General features: G+C 37.5%; 2 protein-coding genes across 2 annotated transcripts in view; one reads left to right on the forward strand and one right to left on the reverse strand.

Annotated features, from left to right (window-relative positions):
• The window catches only part of LOC131943551 (atrial natriuretic peptide receptor 1), a 41,108-nt gene extending 32,424 nt beyond the window's left edge, over positions 1-8,684 (forward strand). Inside the window, exons 18-23 of the mRNA XM_059303731.1 lie at positions 3,960-4,083; positions 4,573-4,641; positions 5,141-5,315; positions 5,677-5,775; positions 6,103-6,194; positions 8,607-8,684. Of these exons, the coding sequence (XP_059159714.1) occupies positions 3,960-4,083; positions 4,573-4,641; positions 5,141-5,315; positions 5,677-5,775; positions 6,103-6,194; positions 8,607-8,684 (637 nt within the window). The remainder of the gene's footprint in view (positions 1-3,959; positions 4,084-4,572; positions 4,642-5,140; positions 5,316-5,676; positions 5,776-6,102; positions 6,195-8,606) is intronic.
• Positions 8,685-13,933: 5,249 nt separating this feature from the next.
• LOC131943579 (perivitellin-2 67 kDa subunit-like) lies at positions 13,934-16,370 on the reverse strand. The gene is made up of 2 exons (XM_059303789.1): positions 16,127-16,370; positions 13,934-15,477 (listed from the first exon to the last, which is right to left on the reverse strand). Exons 1-2 carry the CDS (start codon positions 16,259-16,261, stop codon positions 14,005-14,007), a joined length of 1,608 nt encoding a protein of 535 aa, XP_059159772.1. The 5' UTR covers positions 16,262-16,370; the 3' UTR covers positions 13,934-14,004.
• Between the last annotated feature and the right edge of the window lie 8,959 nt (positions 16,371-25,329).

The following is a 25,329-nucleotide window of genomic DNA, read 5'->3' on the forward strand; positions in this document are numbered from 1 at the left end:
GTATCAGATCTTACCCAGGTGGGGGTGGGGGGGTGGGGGTGGGGGTGTTGTATCAGATCTTACCCAGGTGGGGAGGTGGAGGTGTTGTATCAGATCTTACCCAGGTGGGGGTGTTGTATCAGATCTTACCCAGGTGGGGAGGTGGGGGTGTTGTACCAGATCTTACCCAGGTGGGGAGGTGGGGGTGTTGTATCAGATCTTGCCCAGGTGGGGAGGTGGGAGTGTTGTATCAGATCTTACCCAGGTGGGGAGGTGGGGGTGTTGTATCAGATCTTACCTAGGTGGGGAGGTGGGGGTGTAGTATCAGATCTTACCCAGGTGGGGGTGTGGGGGTGTTGTACCAGATCTTACCCAGGTGGGGAGGTGGGGGTGTTGTATCAGATTTTACCCAGGTGGGGAGGTGGGGGTGTAGTATCAGATCTTACCCAGGTGGGGGTGTGGGGGTGTTGTACCAGATCTTACCCAGGTGGGGAGGTGAGGGTGTTGTACCAGATCTTACCCAGGTGGGGAGGTGGGGGTGTTGTATCAGATCTTACCCAGGTGGAGAGGTGGGGGTGTTGTATCAGATCTTACCCAGTTGGGCGTGTTGTATCAGATCTTACCCAGGTGGGGGTGTGGGGGTGTTGTACCAGATCTTACCCAGGTGGGGAGGTGGGGGTGTTGTATCAGATCTTACCCAGGTGGGGGTGTTGTATCAGATCTTACCCAGGTGGGGAGGTGGGGGTGTTGTACCAGATCTTACCCAGATGGGGAGGTGGGGGTGTTGTATCAGATCTTACCCAGGTGGGGGTGTTGTATCAGATCTTACCCAGGTGGGGGTGTTGTATCAGATCTTACCCAGGTGTGGAGGTGGGGGTGTTGTATCAGATTTTACTCAGGTGGGGAGGTGGGGGTGTTGTATCAGATCTTACCCAGGTGGGGAGGTGGGGGTGTTGTATCAGATCTTACCCAGGTGGGGGTGTTGTATCAGATCTTACCCAGGTGGGGAGGTGGAGGTGTTGTATCAGATCTTACCCAGGTGGGGAGGTGGGGGTTTAGTATCAGATCTTACCCAGGTGGGGGTGTTGTATCAGATCTTGCCCAGGTGGGGAGGTGGGGGTGTTGTTTCAGATCTTACCCAGGTGGGGAGGTGGGGGTGTTGTATCAGATCTTGCCCAGGTGGGGAGGTGGGGGTGTTGTATCAGATCTTGCCCAGGTGGGGAGGTGGGGGTGTTGTATCAGATCTTACCCAGGTGGGGAGGTGGGGGTGTTGTATCAGATCTTACCCAGGTGGGGAGGTGGGGGTGTTGTATCAGAACTTGCCCAGGTGGGGAGGTGGGGGTGTTGTATCAGATCTTGCCCAGGTGGGGAGGTGGGGGTGTTGTATCAGATCTTACCCAGGTGGGGAGGTGGGGGTGGGGTTGTGGGGTTGGGGTGGGGTTGTGGGGGAGGGGTGGATGATTTGTAGCGGATCTTATCCAGGTGGGTTGTGGAGGTGGGGAGTTGGGGGTGAGGTTGTGGAGGTGGTGTACCAGATCTTACCCAAGTGGGGTTGTGGGGGTGTTGTATCAGATCTTAATTTGGTGGGTTTGTGGAGGTGGGTTTTAGGAGGTGAGTTTGTGCAGATGGTTTTGTGTAGATAGGTTGTGGAGGTGGGTTTTATAGAACTGTTGTGTTTGTCGATGTGAGATTACTGGTACTTGTGGGTTTCTGGAGGTGGGTTTGTGGTACAGGTGGGTTTGTGGAGATAAGTTTAGGGAGAGATGTTATTCTGGAACAGGTGGTCTTATTGTTTTGTGTAAGTTTTGCTACTGTTTCATCTGAGATATGTGTATTATTAATTTTTATTCTTCTGTCGTGAGTAGTATATTAGGTCACTTTTGGGTAGTATCCGCAGGCGCAGGCGCACCCAGGATGCGCAAAGGATATATAGTAAAATACTCGGATGCGCAGGGGATGCGCAGGCGCACCGGAGGTACAACGAGATATAGTAAAATACTCGGATGGGGATGGGAGCCGGAGGTACAACGAGATATAGTAAAATACTCCAGGCGCAGGGGCAGACCGGAGGTACAATGAGATATAGTAAAATACTCCGGATGGGGATACGGATGGGGATGGGGATGGGGATGCGGATGGGGATGGGGAGGATGCGCAGGGATGCGGATGGGGAGTAGGTCAGTAGGTCAGTAGGTCACCACCGGTGACCTTGTGACGTAATCACCGCAGGTGACCTAGTTACGTAATTTTAATGAGTTTTTTAATTAGTTTAATTTTTTATTTTGACCCAGTTACGTAATTTTAATGAGTTTTTATTACGTAATTTGATTATTTTTTTGATTTTAATGAATTTAATTACTTTGTTTATATTTTGTAATTTTTAATTAGTTTGAATTTAATTTAATTACTTTGTTTATATTGTGTAATTTTTTATTGACCTTGTGACGTAATTTTAACGAGTTTTTTAAATTAGTTTTAATGAGTTTTTAAAATTATAATTAATTAATATTACATAATTTGATTATTTGTTTGATTTTAAATTTTAAATTATTTTTATTTTGTTTATTTTTAATTTTATTTTATAATTAGTTTAATTATTATTAACTAGTTACGTAATTGGATTTTAAATTTTAATTTTTTTTTAAAATTTTAATTTTGTAATTTTAATTATTTTAATTTATTATTAGTTTGAAATTCATTTTAATTAATTTGCTTTTTAATTACTTTGTTTATTTGTTTTATTTGTTTGATATATTTATTTTCTTTGATGTATGGTATTTTAAAATAAAAGACTAACACTAGCGTGTACTTTGTATAGGGACCATTCTACAACACAACGCTAACGTATACTTTGTGTCATGACTTCCATTTAACCAGCCGTGTAACACCTGTTACGTATCGATTCACCAGCTATCCTTTGTTTTTGACACGCGCTCCCCGTTTTTTAATGGGAATGTATTGATCGCACCCACTGACCATCAGTATGATGGTCCACCTAATTAAATTTGGTCACGCATCAGGGATTTTCCCCCGCTAGGTTTGACAGGTCATGATGATTTATGTGTTGTTCACGGAAGCGAACACCGTAGGGGCCAGTGTTTAATCAAAAGAGCTAAGTGGTTAATTACCAGATCCTATGCTGTGGTCGCGCAACAGTTGTTGCACAGTTGGTTAATGGGTACATAGACTAGACACGGGTCGATCAATACTATTTCTTTACTCGATGAAAAACCTATGATACTGTCCGTATAACTGTTAGTGAAAAGCACGGGACCCAACCGGGGGGGGGGGGGGGAGGGGGGGGGAATCAATGAAAGTGGTAACAGGTGTTCCCACACTTAACGGTGGCTTTGTGGTTAACCACTTGGCTCTTTCGATTAAACACTGGCCCATCCGCATCCCCATCCGGAGTATTTTACTATATCTCATTGTACCTCCGGTCTGCCCCTGCGCCTGCGCCTGGAGTATTTTACTATATCTCGTTGTACCTCCGGCTCCCATCCCCATCCGAGTATTTTACTATATCTCGTTGTACCTCTGGTGCGCCTGCGCATCCCCTGCGCATCCGAGTATTTTACTATATATCCTTTGCGCATCCTGGGTGCGCCTGCGCCTGCGGATACTACCCAAAAGTGACCTAATATACTACTGTCGTGAACCTTTTCAGTAAACTGAAGAATCTGTGTTTTATTTTTAATGTAAATATTTGAAGAACATAGTGTTGGATGTTGTGTAGTCTATATTAATGAAGTTATGTTGGATGTGTAGATCATTGGCTAATCCATCAAATGAAAATTGTAGGTTAATTGTTTATCTATAAACTGTTGTAATGGCGCATTGTATAATCTATGAAATGTTGTAATGTCATGTTGGATGTTGTAGGTGTTTGGTTGACCCATCATGTTGTGTGATCCATTCAATGCTGTTCTGTCATATTGGATGACCTATCAGCTTTTGTAATCTAATGTTGGATGTTGTAGGTCCGTAGCGGACAGACTAAAGGCTGGAATGAGAATGGAGCCCGAGTCTTACGACTGCGTTACCATATACTTCAGCGACATCGTCGGCTTCACCGCCATCTCGGCCAAATCGACGCCCATCCAGGTAGGGCTGTACAGTCTACGTCACGTCACGCTGCGTCATGTTAAGAGCTACAGCATCACATGTGTCATAATTAATCACGCGTCATAAGAATTCACACTTGATCTTTGCTAGCTACGTCATCACACACGTCATTACCAATCATACGTCATCTTAACAGTTGCATCGAACACACGTCCTAATTACAAGTCATCTTTCGAATTACATAGTCACACACGTCAAACGTAATCTCATCTAACGGATTACATTATATATATATATATATATATATATATATATATATATATATATATATATATATATATATATATATATATATATATATATATATACATTCGCGTCGCATCATTTCCTACATATAATCACAGACTTATAAAAGAATTTCATACAGTAAAGCTGTATTGCAAACAGCAAATTGTCAACTTTCTACGACTAGCTGATATCGTTTAAATGTTTATCTGAACACTGTAAATATCTTTATTTCTTTTATAGGTTGTTGATCTTTTGAACGATCTCTACTCTTGTTTTGACGCTATAGTCGAAGAGTTTGATGTATATAAGGTAAAAATCATACATGTCTTACAAGGTAATAAGCAAAAAAAAATATGTTTAAATGGTATCGAGTAAACAAAGTTGATGTTTACTTTGTAATTAAAATTCAAATGTGATATGAACTGGGAACTTAGTAAGCTTGTTTGCTTTTTCTGTATAGTAATTAGTAAATGAATAACATTTTATGATTATTGCGTATGGCCTATTCAGTTACCAAATTATAATCTTATGGGTACATGGTCTAAATGTGATTTTTACTAGTAAATACATTGGTATTTTACTGGGTACTACATTGCATGCTAAAGAGACAAACACATAATTTAATACACATTTTTTTATGATTGCATATCTCGTGATTTCGTTTAGTTTCGAATTCAACTCTCGTATATTAGGTGTAGTTTATAGGTGACGTGTTTACCGTTAGTTTCGTATCTTTCTCTCATGCCATGGGTGGAGACCATACGTGACGTGTTTACCGTTAGTTTCGTATCTTTCTCTCATGCCATAGGTGGAGACCATAGGTGACGCCTACATGGTTGTCTCCGGGTTGCCACAGAGGAACGGCAACCTGCACGCCGTCCACATAGCCCGGATGTCCCTCAAGCTTCTCAAGGCCATCAGCCAGTTCAAGATCCGTCACATGCCCACGGAGAGGATGCGGCTGAGAATTGGGTTACACTCGGGTGAGTTACTGGCCCTGATAGGTGGAGTGGGGGTTACACTCTGGTGAGTTACTGGCCCTGACATGGGAAGTGGGTTACACTCTGGTGAGTTACTGGCCCTGACAGGTGGAGTGGGGGTTACACTCTGGTGAGTTACTGGCCCTGACATGGGAAGTGGGTTACACTCTGGTGAGTTACTGGCCCTGACAGGTGGAGTGGGGGTTACACTCTGGTGAGTTACTGGCCCTGACATGGGAAGTGGGTTACACTCTGGTGAGTTACTGGCCCTGACAGGTGGAGTGGGGGTTACACTCTGGTGAGTTACTGGCCCTAAAATTAGATTAATTAATGTTAAGTCATTAACTGTCCAATGGTATTGCAGGGCCCGTGTGTGCGGGGGTGGTGGGGCTCAAAATGCCCAGGTACTGCTTGTTTGGTGACACGGTCAACACAGCGTCACGCATGGAGTCACACGGGGAAGGTAAACTATGGTTTAACGTTAAAACTGGAAGCTAACATGATAGATTCAGCTGTTTGTTATGTTTTCATTCTCCGATGACTTCACCAAATACACCAATCATTAACGTAAAAGTATAGTACACTACGTAACAAAAATAAGAGCAGTCCTTGTAAGACATAACTTTGACGATGTTTAAAATATAAAATATGTCACTATTTGAAATATACACCGTCACAGTTTAAAATATACACCGTCACAGTTTAAAATATACACCGTCACAGTTTAAAATATACACCGTCACAATTTACAATATACACTGTAACAATTTACAATATCCACTGTCCCCAGCTATGATGATCCACATGAGCTCGTCTATCAAAGCCATCCTTGACCTGTTTGGAACATTCGAGATGACTCCGCGAGGAGAAATAAACATTAAGGTCTGTAACTCGAACTTGGACTTTTACTTTCTCGTATATACGAAGTATATAGAAAGTATTGTAATCGTGCAAAGAAAATATCGAGATTTTTGCAAAACTCGACGTTTTACACCTCACTGATACGGAAAAACATAATTTTGCAATCTTGTCCGTATGTCTGTGTGTATGTGTCTCTGTGTCCGTATGTCTGTGTGTCTGTAAACCTCGATAACTTAAGTACCGTTACAGCCTGGTTGATGAAATTTCATATATAAGTATTTTATCAAAATCGTAGATAAGTTTTAACTTTTGAGCGATTTCCGATAACCGGAAACGGTTCTTTTTTTACTTTGAATTTTTCAAAAGCCTATAATTTGAGTACTATTTCAGATAGATAAATCAAATTTCACATATAAGTAAAAGTGGTCTACGACAAATTCCCGAAAGACACTTGCCCGAATGCCGTTTGCCCGAAGGCCGATTTGTGAGGTGATCATGTAACAAAAGAATGAGGCGAGGTCTAGGTGGCAAATTTAAAAACTAAACGTAGTCAAATATGTTTGATCTGCATTTAATGCACCTTGTTAAGACAATGTGTTGAAGCAATTACTTAATAAAGAAAGCAAAAATCATTTTAAAATCCGGAGATGAATGAAAATTGTATTTTTGTCTAATTTCATATATGGAAGTATGTTTCTACACTTTTTAAATATCAAATACAAATTAATTTAAAATGTCTGCGTGGTAATATATAATATTATTTTTTTCACTTTCTTTTTGCATAGATGTGTTTTGTTTACCAACATTTTAAATTTAAATTGATTACGAATGATTATTTAGTAATATATAATGTTAATGTTTTTCGGGCAAACGGCCTTCGGGCAAGTGGCATTCGGGCATTTGTCGCATTCGGGCAAGTGTCCATTCGGGCATTTGTCGCATTCGGGCAAGTGTCCATTTGGGCATTTGTCCCATTCGGGCAAGTGTCCATTCGGGCATTTGTCGCATTCGGGCAAGTGTCCATTCGGGCATTTGTCGCATTCGGGCAAGTGTCTATTCGGGCATTTGTCGCATTCGGGCAAGTGTCCATTCGGGCGTTTGTCGCATTCGGGCAAGTGTCCATTCGGGCATTTGTCGCATTCAGGCAAGTGTCCATTCGGGAAATCGGCCTTCGGGCAAACGGCATTCGGGCAAGTGTCTTTCGGGAAAACGTCCGGCTCCCAAGTAAAAGATCTAATTCTCTACCTTCTGTCAAATTTTGAGTAATTTCCGTGGACATGAAGTACTAATTTACTCTATATTCGATTTCTCAAAAAACGAATGTAAATTTATAAAGTACTAATAATATTCCTAACTATTTTGCACATTTTATTTGGCGTTCACTGGTGTCCGATTCTTTTTTCTACGAGATTTTATTCTATTTTAAAAAGTTTAAGTATTTAAATGGATTAAAATTCATGTCTATATCCCGAGTTGCCATCCCCTGTTTTTTTTATATAAGAATATTCGAGAAATTTTAGGGGAGATCACTCCCGGTTTATTAGCATAAGCATTCAAACAGATAATATTAATACCCATCTCTATTTTCGAAGCATGGCAATTTATTTAACTCAGACACGTATTGCTATTATATTCTCGAATAGGTGTGTAATACGGTATTTATGTAGTATCTATATATATAATTCTCTTCTGGGATCAGTTAGAAAACAAGCTGCAAGCGCGCCTTTGCAGTCCCCTCTCTTCCTCTCTATCACTATCACTACCACCCCCACCCCACCCCCACATGATCTGGTGAGCGGTGTTCACTCTGTTTACATTTTACAATCATAGAGACGGGTTTGGTGACGGCTATTAGGGGCAGATAATTGAGTTTGAAACGATTTTAAACTTAGAGGAGGTAACTAAGAGGAGGCTGCTTTCACGTGGGGGGGGGGGGGGGTTTAGTGTTTTTAAGCAAATATTTTCAATGGCAGCATTGGTACTGTCGAATTCACAAATTATAAATTACTGAAAAGTAGAAAAAAAAAAAAACAACTAAATAGCGGCGTATGATACGCAGCGGGTCGGCTCGTATTTTATTATTTATTATTAATCCGACAAGAAGTTATAATATATTTTAATGTACATCTTGTATGTTCTTAACAAATCATTTTAGTATCTATTTATTTCTCGTCATTACTTTTATTAACTTTTTTGGTGCTTTTGTGTTCTTGTTAACTGAAAGTAAAATAAGCGCCTTAAAAAATAAAGATATATATATATATATATATATATATATATATATATATATATATATATATATATATATATATATATATATATATATATATATGTGTGTGTCTGTGTGTGTCTGTGTGTGTATGTGTATGTATTTACAGTATTTACATAAACATTTTTAAATATAAAACTTAAGCCACGTTTCAACTACTTCAGGGAAAGGGGATGATGACGACATACTGGCTGACTAGAGAACCCAAGAATGAAATTCACCCGTTGCCTAGTGTTATATAACCTCACAGCAAGTCATCCGATCATCCACCATGTTGACGCTCATCGTTTGCCATACAGTGTCATTACTGAGGAAAGTCTACCGCCATCCCGAACGAAATAGAATTTATATAGAAAATATGTACTTTTACCAGTGTAGGCCTACGCCTTCCCAAAAAATTTAGTCCGCCCCCGGAAGAAAAAGTCTGAAAGATACACTGACAGCAATATCAGTTCTTTATATCATTACGAATTGTTAGTATATATATATATATATATATATATATATATATATATATATATATATATATATATATATATGTGTGTGTGTGTGTGTGTGTGTGTGTCTGTGCAAACGTTTATGTATTGTTAAAACTCCTGAAGTTAAGCATATGAATACAATAAAATTCTGTGCTATTTATTGTTTTTTGTGCCTTGTAAACACGGCGAAGTTTTTGGCTACATTAAAAAACCTCTGAAGTCATTTTGTTAAATGACGTATGATAAATTATCTAGGGTGTTTGTTACGACCATGTCCAATATTACCACATTGATGGGATCTTCTTATAAAAAGGATGTTAGGTTATTGGTAGTAGATTAAATACTCACATAACTGTCTAAAATGAGCACTAACCTTATCATTAAAGTAATCCGTCTTACCATAAACGTCCCTAATTTCAGACCCTAAACTAAAACTGATATTATATAATTTCATAACTATATTAATAGATTGATAACCTAACACCCCTATTTTCAGAAGATTTGATTGTTCAACATCGATAAGACCAATACTTTAAAAAATGTTTTTAACGTTTTAGCCCACACAGTGTCTTATTGGGTCCAAGAATTTACCAAGATAATATAAAATAAATGTATCTTAAAAATTACAACACAAATAGAGGCCTACCCTTTTTTTCTAATTTACGTGTGTGCATTAAACAAAAAGCTGTGCATTAATGTACGAGAAATTGTTCGTTTTTTATCTGGTGTTCTTAATTTTGATAATTAAAAAAATATTTTGTAACATACCTTTAATGTGAATTGATTTTTTTTGTGTGTGTATTTAAAACAGCAACTCTATGCCTTAATGGCATACTAGGTTTTTCTTTCCTTTATGGTAGATGCTTACTATTTTTCTGGCTACATGGCAAATACAAGCTATTTTATTTTTTACATAGCCGATACTTGCTATTTTATTTGCAAAATGGCAGAAACTATTTGTTTATTGCGTGTATACACATTTGGATATATGACATAGGCTACACTAGCTATTTGTTTTACCATCATTCGGAAGTGCAAAATAACAGTAAATTAAGTATAAAAATAGTTTTCAAAATACAAAAGTATAAAAACAGTCTATGAAACTGACCATGATTTATCGTCACACATCGTCACTTAAGTTCGACACCTCAGTAGTTGACGTCATGTATGTACCGCGCTATTTAAACATGTTTTCAGTAACTAATCGTATGTTCATTTTCGTCACACATCGTCACAAAATCAGACCCTCACCCTCACCCCACCCTTCTTTCGTAGTTAACGTTATGTATGCAAACCCAAAAGTAACATAATGTTTGCAGTGGCTTTCGACTTCCCCCCCCCCCCCCCCATTTCGTTTTTAAAGCGAGGTAACGCTATTAATTTTATCGTATTAAGCCTTGCACAGTGATATCCCCTTAAGACTAGACAAGCGCTCGGTACAAATACAATTTAAAGAACTTGATAGATGGTTGTAGGTGGTGTATAGGGCTGGTAAGTAGGTCACCAACCAGTTCTACGGCTCAATAAAACCTGCATGAGCCATAGAACTGGTTGGTTACCTACTTACCAGCCCTATAGGGTTAGACTAGCGGTCTGGGGAAAACATGAAAGCGTCTGACTTAAATTGTCACTGCATCTTTGTTCATCAGCCTGACGTCTGAGGTATTCAAAGTCACTGCTGTTCGCTTCACAAATTACACGGTACAATAGGTATGAAAAGTCTATCTAATCATAGTACATTTTTGAATAAAATCTTTTTTAAAATATGGTAAGCGATAAAATTACAGTTGCATTTGAAACAAATTAAAGCCGTTCGGGAAACATCAATTACACTCATTTTATATTTTAATATCGAATTTAAGCCGTTGAAAAGCAGTTTAGAATTTTTTAAATCAAATCAAATGTATTCAAAAACTGCCCTCAACCTCTCCTTGAAGTCAAACGAAATGGCAAGGTAGAGTAAAACAATAAATGTCAGAACAATTGGAAAGGTGTAGTTGCAGCCCTTTGCTCCCCAGGGGCCACAAAGGAATGATGATGATGATGATGATGATGATGATGATCTACGGTGTATAGCGTACTATTGTATTACTATTATATTACTAGTAATTATTTCTTTGACTATTTCTATTCTTAATGAACCCGGAAGTAATTTGTACCTATTATACAAATGTTATAAAATATTCGATTTCGGTTGAAAAATATGCTTTCTGGCATCAAAAATTTAGAACCATTATGAACCAGTTGAATGCATATATTAATAAAATCGACAAATCGAAATTCTTAAAAGTATTAATTTTAATTAGAAATCAAACATCATAATACACAACTGGAGGTATAAACAATGAATTTAGGACCTGACTGCAATGGTAGTTATAGACTGGTTTAAGCAAGTTTAACTGGGCATAATTTCAGCTACATATATACATGTGTCGTTGTTTAGTTTACCTGATAGTAGGGTAAGGATTAAGATTTTAAAACTTCATTATTGTTTGCTCGCCCAAGACAGAGTGGAATAGCGGAGATTTGTTGCTGCCCTATACAGTGTTTCTTCCAGACTTTTTTCTCCGCGGGGTCTCTTGAAATTTTCGGGGGGGGGGGGGCGGTAGACTTTCTTCGGGGGGGGGGGGGGGGCGGACACTGTTAAAAGTATATATTTTCTATATAAATTATATAAATTTCATTTCGTTCGGGGGGGGGGGGGGGCGGTAAAAAATTTTCGGGAGGGCGAACAGGGAGTGACGAGGATTAAGTAAGTAAGTATTGTTGAAGATGACTTAAACAGTTAAAAAACTACATTTATTTACTTTTAATTTGATACCAATTTTAATTATCAAAATTAATCGGTAGCCTAGAAAATAATGTGTGATAAAACGCGTTGTTTTTTTTAAATGGCTGCGATGCGATGACTTATTCATTGAGTTAGTTTTTAAGGAGTGTTGTTTTGACGCGATTGACCGTCCAGTAGAAATGTGTCGTCTGCTTCATTTCTTCCCATTCAAATACACGGCGGGTAAAATAGGCGGGCTCATTGGCTGTTGTCTCGTTCAAGTTCTTTTTTAAGCTATTTTTTTTTTTAGCCTGCATAATTTTTTTTTAATTAATGAAATTCATGTTGTGGTGACGATAAACTTCACAGCCGACATGTCAAGTATATCAGTTTGAATTGAAAGGAATCGAAAATTTGAATTCGACACGTGTCTGTATGAAGGGGGTGGATAATAGAGCAAAGCAGATATGCTAGTGCTACCTGTATGCTACCATCATCTACACTCCTTGTATGCTACCATCCCCTACACTCCCTGTATGCTACCATAACATACACTCTTTCTATGCTACCATCATCTACATTCCCTGTATGCTGCCATAACCTACACTTAATCTATGCTACCATCACCTATACTACATGTATGCTACCATCACCTACACTCCCTATATGCTACCATCACCTACACTTAATGTAAGCTACCATCACCTACACTCCCTGTATGCTACCATCACCTACACTCCCTGTATGCTACCATCCCCTACACTCCATGAATGCTACCATCACCTACACTCCCTATATGCTTCCAACACCTACACTACATGTATGCTACCATCACCTACACTCCCTATATGCTACCATCACCTACACTTAATGTAAGCTACCATCACCTACACTCCCTGTATGCTACCATCCCCTACACTCCATGTATGCTACCATCACCTACACTTCCTATATGCTACCAACACCTACACTTAATGTATGCTACCATCACCTATACTCCCTATATGCTACCAACACCTTCACTTAATGTATGCTACCATCACCTACACTCCCTGTATGCTACCAACACCTTCACTTAATGTATGCTACCATCACCTACACTCCCTGTATGCTACCATCACCTACACTTAATGTATGCTAACATCACATACACTCCCTGTTTGCTACCATCACCTAAACTCCATGCATGCTATCGTCATCTTAACTCCATGTATGTTCAGTTAAATTCCATGTCTTATTATTAAGTGTGTGTCTGTATGTTATGGCCTGGGGTGTGAGTTGACTGTGCGATGTGAGATGGGTAATTGTTTATGCATCGTGTTGAGTGTGCTACGTTGTCTAGTGGCATGTGCATCTATTATGTGGGTTTGGATGTGTTGGGTGTATTGTGTTAGGAGGGGGTGTGGGTGTTGTGGTTTAGGTTGTTGGTGGTGTTCGGGATGGAGTATGACATATGGACCAGTGCTGTTTTGAGTTTGGTTCGGGGTGCGGTTCATGATATCGTGCGTATATATATCGTGGTATATATATAAGGACCATGGGGGACGGAGTAGAGAGCTAGACTGCTAACCCGTAAGTCTCGAGTTCGAATCCGGGTTCCATTCAGTAGACCGTCCCTGAGTCCATCCAACTCTGATGGGTACCTAACTCACGTTAGGGAAAGTAAAGGCGGCTAGGCATAATGCTGACCACACTATCTCTTCATATGCCGAGGTCACAGAAACAAGTGAACTCTACTTCATTTGCCCCATAGACCGTCAGGTTTGAAAGGGAAACTTAAAGGGCCATGACTTGTGTTTATTTAGCAGCATATACCCGGCATGGACGTTTGACAAAAGAACACATAACCATTAACCCACCTCTAACATTAAACGTAACACTAACCACAACCAACACAAAAAAAAATCGCAAACACAAAAGCAAAATCAAACGAAAACGAAAACGCAAACACAAACACAAAATCAAAATCAAACGCAAAACAAAACACAAACGCAAACGCAAACGCAAACACAAAAGCAAACACAAAAGAAAAACAAACGCAAAAATATACACAAACAAAACACAAACGAAAACGTAAACGATTACGCCGAACATAAACTCACATTTAAATGCAAACATTAACGCATAGTGCTCACATTACAGAAAGATGTGCCAAATTTTGCGAACGGTGAATCAAAATAAAAGACATACAATTCTTAGATAGTTTTATTTTTCTGAATAATTTTTCTAAATAACACGCTGACAGTTACTTGGTGTTAAAGACCTTTAAACAGTGACAGCATTGAAAGAGATTTGACTATCGTCTTGGCACCTTTAAGCGGACTTGAGGCCCCAACTCATCTTACAGCCGCCCTTCCTATCATCGGTGGTGTCCGTGTAAAACTTGGTCCACTGATTTGAATTCACGCATTGGGAATTTTCAGCTCCGCCACCGCACTGAGCTGCGTCACCATCAGCTTCCCACTTGAAACACAGCTGAACAGCCTGCATCCATATCGGCGCTACGCTCGTCGGCACTTTCAGCATCCATCGCATCTTGCATCCTCCTTTACGTCCGGCTGTATCGTCTAAGTATTCGGTCGTGAAGTTGTTTATAGTGGGAGAGCAGTAGCTTCTACCGGCGAGCCCGCCGCATTGTGCAATATCGTTCTCAGCAGCAAACTCATAACAGATACTTATCGATTCAAAAAAACCCTCATAACCAGATGACAGTATTCCCCATTGCATCTTACAGCCCCCCTGTCTGCTGTCAGTGTTGTCAAGGTACCACTGCGTCATGTTGTTGGTTTGGGCACAGATCTGAGCTGGGACACCAGAACCACCGCACTGTGCTGCGTCTTTTGTTCCCTTCCAGATCATACAAAGTTTGCTCTTCAAAAACCATGTTGGGGTTGAAAAGTACTTGGCGATCCGCATCCCCTGGACGGTAACATCCCATTCTACAGGGAAAGCAGCTTTCTTAAGCTGTAAAACGTCTGCTAGAAGTTGGTTTACGATATTATTATCGGACCTGGCTTTAGCCGCAAGAACGAGACGTTCTTGCTCTAAGATATAGTTTTTGATCAGATAATTCTTAACAGCTTTAACCATTTCGGCTTTCTTTGTGGCGTTTTTGAACAAATCGCTGATGGGTTTTAGTCTCCCAGAGAACAACCAGGGGTCGCTGTCAACAGTGGGTTGCCATTTAGCGAAGCCGTCTTTAGCGAGAACGTTTGGGTCTCCTCCGTAAAACTTGATTGATGTTTTGGTATTAGAAGTGTAGCTTTGACTGGCGCTTCCTTTCCCCGTTCCCCCACCCCCTCCCACCATAACAACGAATGTCGCCTGAGCATTGGCCTCGATTTCAGTCTGCGTAGAGGACTCAAAGTATTCTTTCGTTGTCTCGCAAACCATCTTGACATAACCACCAAAGTTGGCCCTGGACCAGTAGTGCGTACCGTAAATCTCAATAAACTTGTAGTAGATATCGGGGTTACTTTCAAATGTCACGTTCAGTTTTTTGTCAACATATTCCTTAGGATAACTGTCTAGCTCCAAATCGGCCGGAGGAACGACGTCCATTCGGGAAGCTCCGGCAAATGACGTAACTTCCGATAAATACCTGGAGCCGTTTGTGATAGAGGTCTGCATTTTCTTGTACGTGTTGCTGATAGAGAAGGAGAAATCTCCAATGGCGGCGTCTACGCTAACACTGCTGGCCAAATGTGAACGTACGTCGCTGTATGACGTGCTAGTGCTCACCTCAGACGTCGTGTACCCCCCGGGCACCGTAGTGATCTGCCAAATCTGTTTTTTAAAAATTGGAATCAGAATTTGTTACGATTATTCGACGCCCGTTTATACTTTACCCAAAATACTTTACTGTAAAAATTTCGTTAAATCTCTGTATAAAATGATCGACAAAATACAAAATAATTATTGCTAATGTACATTATATTATAATGTGATATATTTAAGGTAAGCTTAACAATCAGATGTAACGAATATGTAGATATTTAGTTTATAGCTTAATTTTCTATCAGTATGTATGATTTTATATTAAAAAAATGTAAAATACTTGAAGTAGAGTACAAACAATAATATACCAAATAAAATATTACTTCATTATATTTTTATCTTTTAAATAAAAACATTACAATATTTACACAACGTTTGTCTGGTAACCTGAATTTTGGGAGGTCGGTTTCCTACCTAAATTATGAGCACGTCCCTGAGTCCACCCAACTCTGATGGGTACCTGTCGCACGTTTGGGAAAGTAAAGACGGCTGGGGATAGTGCTGAGCACTCTGTCCCTTTATATGCCAAGGTCACAAAAACAGGTGAATTGTATTTCACCTGACAGTGGCCCGACAGTTCCGAAATGGAACTGTACTACTTTTTATTACTGTATAATTACTTTATATTATTTTTTTAAATTGTGTTTATTTTACAAACCTGATCTGGCAACTCATACTTTTTGCCTTTAGCATCCTTCCACTCGCGTTCATCGTCACAGGTCAGGGGGAAAACTGGTTTCATAATACCGTCGTCACCCACAATCTCCACGGGCAACAGGTCAAGTTTGGCCATGTCCACGCCCCTGATAATCTTTGCCAGACCGGGTGGTAGGTTGAGGCAGACTTTACCATACACCAGAGGCGTCACCCACACCGACAACAACGTCAATAAAAGATAATTTATCATCCTGCGAACATATTATAATAATCATTCAGCTTGCTGGTATAGAAATGTAGAAATGTATGGAGAAAAGTGAAAGAAAGCTACTTAAATTTTAATACCATTTTCTAGAGTTTTGTAAAACATTAGATAAATTAGTTTTTATTTCGAGAATACAATTTTAAATATTTCAAACAGAATAAAATTTAGCTCAATTTTATATAATTATTCGGAAATAAATAATAATGCATTCGATTTTAGCTCATATATATGAGCTAAAATAAAATTATTTTTTTCTCTAAATAAATAAAAGTGCACCTCTTTTTTAAATAACTATAGAGAGACCCACGCTTCTCTTTATATTTATCTTTATTTATTCGTGAATATTGATTATATAACAAGCATGTTTCTTCTTTTTAATGTATACATATATTAAAGCTTATTATAAGAAATAACTCGAATAGGAAGTATAGGGGAAGTATTGTTATTGAAAACAATAGAGTTTTACAAAGGTTAAACTAAGGATAATCTATTGTATTTCCTAAAAATAAAACAAAGACGGTAAAGAATGTGCTACCACTATCTTACTCACCTACTTGTTCCGTGGTTGCTACCCAGTTGACTTGCAGCCACCGAATGCGCAAGAAAGCCACAAAACTGCAAGTTTCAAATACAATAATTGTGGTTTTGCCTTGCGAGAAAAAATGCAAATGTTTTCGTTACAAAGTACTGCTGGTATCTCTTGATCTGCTTGAACAAAGAAACGAAATGCATAAAATATGCATCTCATTTTGTGCCTGAAAGCAGTTTTAAAAAAAAGGGTGGTTTACAGTAGGAAGCATTGAGAAGAGGGATGGGGTGCTGGGATCAGGTCCATCTGAAATATTATTTTGGGAGGTGTTACCTGTGTCTTGGCTGAAATATTCCCAAAATTTACCTGCCAGTAAAGAAAACCTTCTCTTTTAGAAATTTCGAACATGAAACTATAGTAACCGGGAAAAAAATGTCCACGTTTAATAAATCCACGAGTCGTACACATAGTTTTACAATTTTGTCTATGTGTATGTGTGACTGTGTGTCTGTGTGCTTGTAATATTAACTTTAGTGCCGTTTCAGTTATGTTTACAAAATACCGATAATTTAAATACCGTTAAATTTATTCATAGGTACACTTACTTATTCTCTTGATTCTGTCAAAATTTAAGAACTTTCTGTTGACTGGAAGTAGTAGTTTGCTATTTCTCAAAATAAGGATAGCCTTATTTCCGTAATACAGTACTAATTTTCCGATACAAACCCTGATTGGATTTAATATTCTTACTAGTCTGCTCTTTTTTATTTTCAATGTAAAATGTATGTATGTTATGTTGTTGGAACTTATTTCCTACACATAATAAAAAAAAGATATAAATATAATACCAGTATCTTCGGTTTTATTTACGTTTACTTGTTTTTGTTTTTACAAGAAATGTGATAGAAAACATGATTTACTTAAAAGATGGCTGGAAGAAACTCTGGTCAAAGAAAGCGTGATTTTATTATTAATCGATGGATTTTAAATCATATAAAGTTTTTTTTTTTCATAAGTGCGCTAACCACACTAAGGTGTAGTGGAGGAGGGGGTGAAAAGTCACAAATTTCACTTTTTTGGATCTGGAGACAAGAAATGTGAACCTTTAACAATGCCAATGCACTAGATACTAGTTCTCCATTTCAAATAACTGTGTGCAGAGCCGTTTGGAATAGCTGCTCACGGTATGCCAATAACAGACTTGCAAAATGGTTATTTAGAATTGTGACATTTTACCCCAGTGCGGGGTCAAAAAGTCACATGCTTGGAGTGAAAATTCACACATTTTAAAATGGTATGCGGTTGAATCTATTTGATCCAAAAAACATTCTTTTGCTATTGAAAATAATTTACCTTCACAATCATGAATATTATTGAATGTTTAAAATATATATATATATATATATATATATATATATATATATATATATATATATATATATATATATATATATGTGTGTGTGTGTGTGTGTGTGTGTGTAAATGAGGACCAGATTTGTAATTATTACAACATTTACGTAAGATTGAAATGAAACAGTTAAAGAATAGTTTTTAATGTGGATACTGAAAGAGCAGCAGACATAACATAGGACCATAAAGAGGACTGTGTCCAAATATATAACTTTCTGGGGGGCAGTAAAATGTTCTACAATTCGATCGAGCCTGTATTTTAACAACGGTCCTAATGCCCGAAAAACAATGAATGAAAATGAAACAGATAAAACCTTTGTGATGCTTTTATTTTCCAAAATGTTTACATCAGTGAAACATTTTTTACATTAAGTGAGATCTGATTTTTTTTATCTTGGCTTCATGAAGCTGATATCAAGCCCCAGCTCATCTTGTAGTCCCCTTTACGGTCGTCTGTGTAGTCCGTGTAGTACTTTGTCCATTGATTGGTTTCCACGCATTGGATATTTGAAGTTCCGCCACCGCATTGAGGTGCGTCTCCATCAGCTTCCCACTTGAAACACAGCTGAACAGCCTGCATCCAAATCGGCGCTACGCTCGTTGGTGCTTTGAGCATCCATTGCAGCTTGCATCCACCTTTGCGTCCGGCCGTATCATCAAAGTAAGGCGTCGTGAAGCTGTTTGTAGCTGGAGAGCAGAACTGGCCTCCTATAGCATTACCGCACTGAGCTGGGTCGTTTTCAGCGGAAATTTGATAAAAAATCCTTACATTTTCAAAAAAATCCTGCATAGCCGGATGACAAAATTCCTCATGTTATATTACAACCCCCCTGTCTGCTGACGGTGTTGTCAAGGTACCACTGCGTCATATTGTTGACTTGGGCATAAATATGAGCTGGGACGTCGGGACAACCGCATTGTGCCACGTCTTTAGTTCCCTTCCAATCCATGCACAGTTTTGCTTTTAGAAACCGTGTTGGGGTTGAAAAAAGCTTTGCTATTTTTAGTGCTTTGACTTCCACTACATAATCTGTAGGGAACGTAGTTTTCTTTAACACTACTACATCCGCCAGAAGCTGGTTGACCATGCCGTTATCTGATCTGGCTTTAGCTGCAAAAAGGAGACTTTTCTATTCTAGGATGTAGTTTTTGATCAGATAATTCTTAACAGCTTTTACCATTTCGGCTTTCTTTGTGGCATTCTTAAACAAATCGCTGATGGTTTTCAGTCTCCCATAAAACAACCAAGGGTCGCTGTCAACAGTAGGTTGCCATTTAGCGAAGCCGTCTTTAGCAAGGACGTTTGGATCTCCTCCATAAAATTTGATTGATGTTTTAGTATTAGACTAGACTACCCGTCATCCCTTGAATAACTGTGGGTTTCGGGGGTCATCCATAAAAAACATCACGTCTGTTACTTATCGTCACAAAAAAAACAGAACCCACATTCAAATATATGTCACACCTCAGACGTTTTTGTCTTTTATTATTATCTATTTCGGCTGAGCATGGGTCTGACAACACTATCTCTTTAGATGCTGAGATCACAAAAACAGGTCAACTCTACTTTACCTGCCCAGTGTCCCCCCCCCCCCCCAACTTAGACATGTTTTGTCTTTTAAAACACCGAACAGAGTTTCTTCTAGACATCTCGGGGTGAGGGAGGTGAGGGGGGGAGGGCAAATTTAGCGGTATAGAATCCTTGTATGAAACTTAAGTTATGCAAATAGGCCCTAGATCGAGCATTTCAAATTTAATATTATCCCAAATTAGCCTATTCCATAGCTAAACAAACAAAGATTTATATAAAGTAAAATATTAAGGCCTGAAATAGTTTAGTAAATCTAGATAGAGCTAGATCTAGAATTTACGTCTATTTAAGTCTATTTTTGCAAAATTAGCGGTATAGATTCCGCGTATGAATATTAAGTTACGTAAATAGGTCCTAGATCGAGCTTTTCCAAATTAGCATATTCCACAACTAAACAAACATAGATTTATATAAAATAATTAAGCCCTGAAATAGTTTGGTTTATAGATTCTAGGTTCTAGATTTAAAATTTACGTTTAGTCTAGATCTAGATTAGACCTAAATTTTAGAAAATAGATCTAGATCTAGAAATTAAGATAGATAAATCAGAAGTTTAAATCCTATGCATTCTCGAATAAGATGATCATTGAAGCTAAAATAAGATTTATATAAAATATTTAAAGCCTGAAATAGTTAAGTCTAGTGACCTAGATCTAGATATCTAGATTCATAACTTTTTCTTCCTTCGAAAGAGAAATTTATTGTAAAATTAAATGAAAAAGACAGTTGAAAATTGATATAAGTGTTGAAACGTAATAAATATAGCAAACGGTCGTATTGTTTAAGTTATAGCCGACAGAAAATTAGCTTTATAACGCGTTAAAGTTCTGAATAGGCCACGAAATATTGTATTGGAGCCGCCATTGATTGTACTCAAAAGTAAACAAATCATGTGACGTCACTATTCCATCAAAGTAAAGCCATTGTTAGAAACTTTTAAAATTAATGTAGTTAATCTACCAATGAATAATTCAATAAATTAATTAACGCCTTTTAATAAATTTGTGATTAACAGTCTGTCTGAAAACAAAAATTGTTCTCCACCTACATACTATTTTACAGCTCTCCACATAGTGCAGATTTTCTGCAGTAGCCAATCAGACAAACAAAAAAAAAACAAAAAAAAAATATTCAAACATGTAAACATACTTGAGTTTTAGTAGTATAGAGATGTATAGCTTTGACTGGCGCTTCATTTTCCCGTTCCCCCACCCCCTCTAACCATAACAAAGAATGTCGCATTGGACTCTATTTCAGTCTGCGTAGAGGACTTAAAATACTCTTTCGTTGTCTCGCATACCATCTTGACATAACCACCAAAGTTGGCCCTGGACCAGTAGTGCGTACCGTAAATCTCAATAAACTTGTAGTAGATATCGGGGTTACTTTCAAATGTCACGTTCAGTTTTTTGTCAACATATTCCTTAGGATAACTGTCCAGCTCAAGATCGGCCGGAGGAACGACGTCCATTCGGGAAGCTCCGGCAAATGACGTAACTTCAGATAAATACCTGGAGCCGTTTGTGATAGAGGTCTGCATTTTCTTGTAAGTGTTGCTAACGGAGACGGAAAAATCTCCTGGTAATTCATACTTTTTGCCTTTAGCATCCTTCCACTCGCGTTTATCGTCACATGTCAGGGGGAAGACTGGTTACAGAATACCGTCGTCACCCACAATCTCTATGGGCAACAGGTCAAGTTTGGCCATGTCCACGCCCCTGAAAATCTTCGCCAGACCGGGTGGTAGGTTGAGTCAGGCTTTACCAGACACCAGAGGCGTCACCCACACCGCCAACAACGTCAATAAAAAAATACGCAATATGTTGTACACTTTTGCTCTTATGGAAATAAGGCAAATATTTTAAAATATTCTAAATTTTAATGCGTATACGACTAGATATTTAGCTATCAGTGAAAAATCTTGTTGTTTAATAAGATGGCTTGACAAATTATTATATATTATTTTCATTATAAGAATTTGAAGTTTTTTCTAAACACGTTAGCATTTTTATAACTTTTTAAACGTTAATAATTATTCACAAAAATCAAAACAAAATGAATAACTATTCATAAATTTACAACGCATTGCCTTTTGTTCAAACAAATCAAGACTTTGAACTTAGTTACTAGTTTGAAAGTACCTTTTTTAAAAAAATTGCTATTGCATGTTTTTTTTATTATAAACTATATACCAAATTTAAAAAAAAAAGTATATTAAACCATTGGCGTTGGCGGGTTCGTTCAAATTTTGATGTTTGGGATAATTCCAAATTTTAAAACAATGAACATGCTGGTAGACTTTATTTAGATATTTTATTAGGTTGGTACGGGGTCGAGGTGAGAGGCTGGCTTTTATCCATCGTTTACTTTACACTTACTACGCCACTGCATACATAATCTAAGCTTTATTTTTAGGCAAACCGGCAACAAGAGAAAATTCCCACTAGCTTAATCACCTACCTGATCAATGGTTTTACCTAGGTGACGTGCAACCGCTGAGTGTCAAAGAAAAAAAAAAAGTTCTAAGTCATAAATACAATATAGTTTTAGCCTAATTATTCGAGATGAGAGAACATATATTAACATCTTTTCATTACCAGCTACTGCTGGTATATCTTAGATCTCTTTCAACAAAGAAAACGTAGGAATAAAATTTTGAGCTAAATTTGTGTGTGGGAGCCGGTTCAAACAGAAGCGTAAGATAGTGGTAATGCATCAACTTCACCTGAGACCACGTCAGTAAGAGGGGGAATTTATTGACCGTACAACTGTCGCCATTCTGTAAAGAAACACACATTTACACTCTTTATATTTAGTTCGGAACGTTTGTTTGTTTGTGGGTTTGTGGTAAATATTGTCAATCAATTATCACAATGTGAAAATACGACAAAAACATATTTGCATTCTTTCATAGAAGCTTTGGTTTACTAAAATAAGTAAATAATTTCATGAAAGACAAAAGCGTTTATGAAAGAAAACAAATAATTTTTATTATCTTCTTTTTCAGTGCATTTTAAAGCTTGCTATTAGAAATGTATTTTAATATATGTTTTATTACAAACTTCTATTTAATACACAATATCTGTTGTTGTTTTTTGTGAGGTTTGTTTCAAATCTTGTAACTCATTTTTTACCAACTACCTATGCAGCGATTTCGTTCATAGTTTCGAGATATGTTCAACTTTGATGATAAATAGCTAGACGCGATGACACTAACAGCCTGGTCAGCTGTTGTTCACGAAAATGTTTTGTGAAGATAAGTGACAGACATGATGTTATATATGGATGACTAACAGTTGTCCATGGTTAACTGGTATGATATTAGCAGTTTTTTTTTTGTTGTTAGTATTCTAGATATATTCAACCATCGTAGACTGTAGGTAAAAACGGTTTGCATTTTTATCTCTCTTGAGTTCTTCATTAATTAAATACTGAATAGCAGTGTTAAAAAGAACACAGTAATGCTTTATTGCACTTCAAACGAAATCATGAGCTTAATGTTAATCTGTGACATTTTTGTTTTGTTTACATCAGCTATCATTCAAAAAATTAAATATTAGTGATTATTAAATCATTTTTACACCTATTTTAAATAGTAAAGTATAATTATTAAGGGAATATTTTATCCAAATTTTGTATAGTGTTTATTTCTAGTATTCTTAAAGAAAGGCGGGAATTAAAAGCTTAAATGCCAGACGCAGTTATATCCATTTAAAATTTGTAAAATTGAGCTGTCAGACTCGTCAATTTTTCTCAATTTTCACACCTAATTAAAAACGGCTTAAAGTATTTTTTTACGAAAATGTTTTTTCCGTTATTTATGTTTGTAGTCAAAGAACGGGGTAAATTAAATGTTCCGTTTCATCTCTTTATACACAAAATTAAGCGATAAAATAATTTAATTTTTAACCACATATTGTGAGATTTTTGAAAATCTGGTATTTTCACGTGTCTACGTCACCAGAGTTATCTTATCACAAATTTCAAGTATTTTGTGGCATCTGCAAGTGGTCGATCGAATTCTGGCACTTAAAAAAATGTAAAGTTTATTAAATAGGGCCGTTATCAGTGTAGGTCACCTTTCGGTCACTTTGATACGATTATTGAGCCATAATGGTTTCCGTTAGAATGAGAGTGATCAGCAAATTTTTTCAAGAGCATATCGTCTAATACTTTCCTGCTAATACCCGATCTAATTGGTGTAAGGAACAAATGAACATCGACCACTCTCTACTTCATAGAAATAGATATAAACTTTAAAGTCCTGAAATAATTTCGTTAAGAAACTCAATTATTTATTGCGTTTTTATAGTTTTTGTTTTTAACAAATGTTGGTTGTGCCTAGATTGCCCTAGATTCTAGATATACTTTTGCTCCGACAGAATGAAATAATGGCCTTAATCTAGTTTATCGTAAGATCTAAATTCATTGTATTCTCCAAGTGGATGATCTGTGAGGTGAATATTAAATACTTTTCTTTCATCATTCATTTCACAACGTGGGTGAATTTAAATGTTGAAAGTTTAATTATTCACCAGAAGTGCTTTCCCTAAAAAAGTTTTAGTCATGTATTTAAATTAAACTAAATTTTAAACAAGCTGTTTATGTATTTGTTGGTTTACAAGATCTTATTTATTTAAGTTATTTATAACTATTAAATGGTGTTAGCATTGAGTAGATCTGTATATGATAATTTAACAATAGTATTTTATTTCAAATATATTTAAAACTTAAGGTTAAATGTAGACATCATTTCGAAAACTTGGCAAAATGCCCAGGTTACGATAATTTATTCATTTAAAGTAACATATGTTATTTTTATTTTGAGAAAAGAATGTATGAGTAAAGACTAAGCCAACGGGCTAGAAAAAAAAACTGGATTAAAGAAAAAATGTTAGGAGTTGCTGGTACGTAGAACACGATCAAGAGGAAGATAATGGGGGGCACTTTGAATAAAATTAATCTACTGATGACGTCAATGCGGGAATTGCTATGCCATCCACCGAGTAAATATTAAGTTAACGCATTAATTAAGTTGGTCACATATTGTCCAATATGAAATTATATTTACCTTATTGAAAAATTTAGTATCGTGTTACGTAACATAACGAAGAAAGTAGTGTTTTGTGTAATATGGTTTTGTTTCTTAATGGTTTTGTAGCATTGTGTTTGTTGTATTCTGGTATGGTGGTTTTTTTTTTAAAGTTATAGTTGTGCTATGATTTTGTTTCTATATGTTTTATACAATTGTAATTTTGTTCTTACTGTTGCTATTTCTTTGCTTGTACAAACGAATTGTCTAATACACATGTTTCAAAACCATTTCAAGTGGCCATCTCATTTCAGAAAATCCAAGCGATACGCGACCTCCAGAGTATTAAAAACACATTTTCGTTTGGTCTACTTTAC

The sequence above is a fragment of the Physella acuta genome, unplaced genomic scaffold (genome assembly GCF_028476545.2).
Source record: "Physella acuta isolate Inbredline_101_S28 unplaced genomic scaffold, ASM2847654v3 ptg000462l, whole genome shotgun sequence".
NCBI classification, from domain to species: Eukaryota; Metazoa; Mollusca; class Gastropoda; family Physidae; genus Physella; species Physella acuta.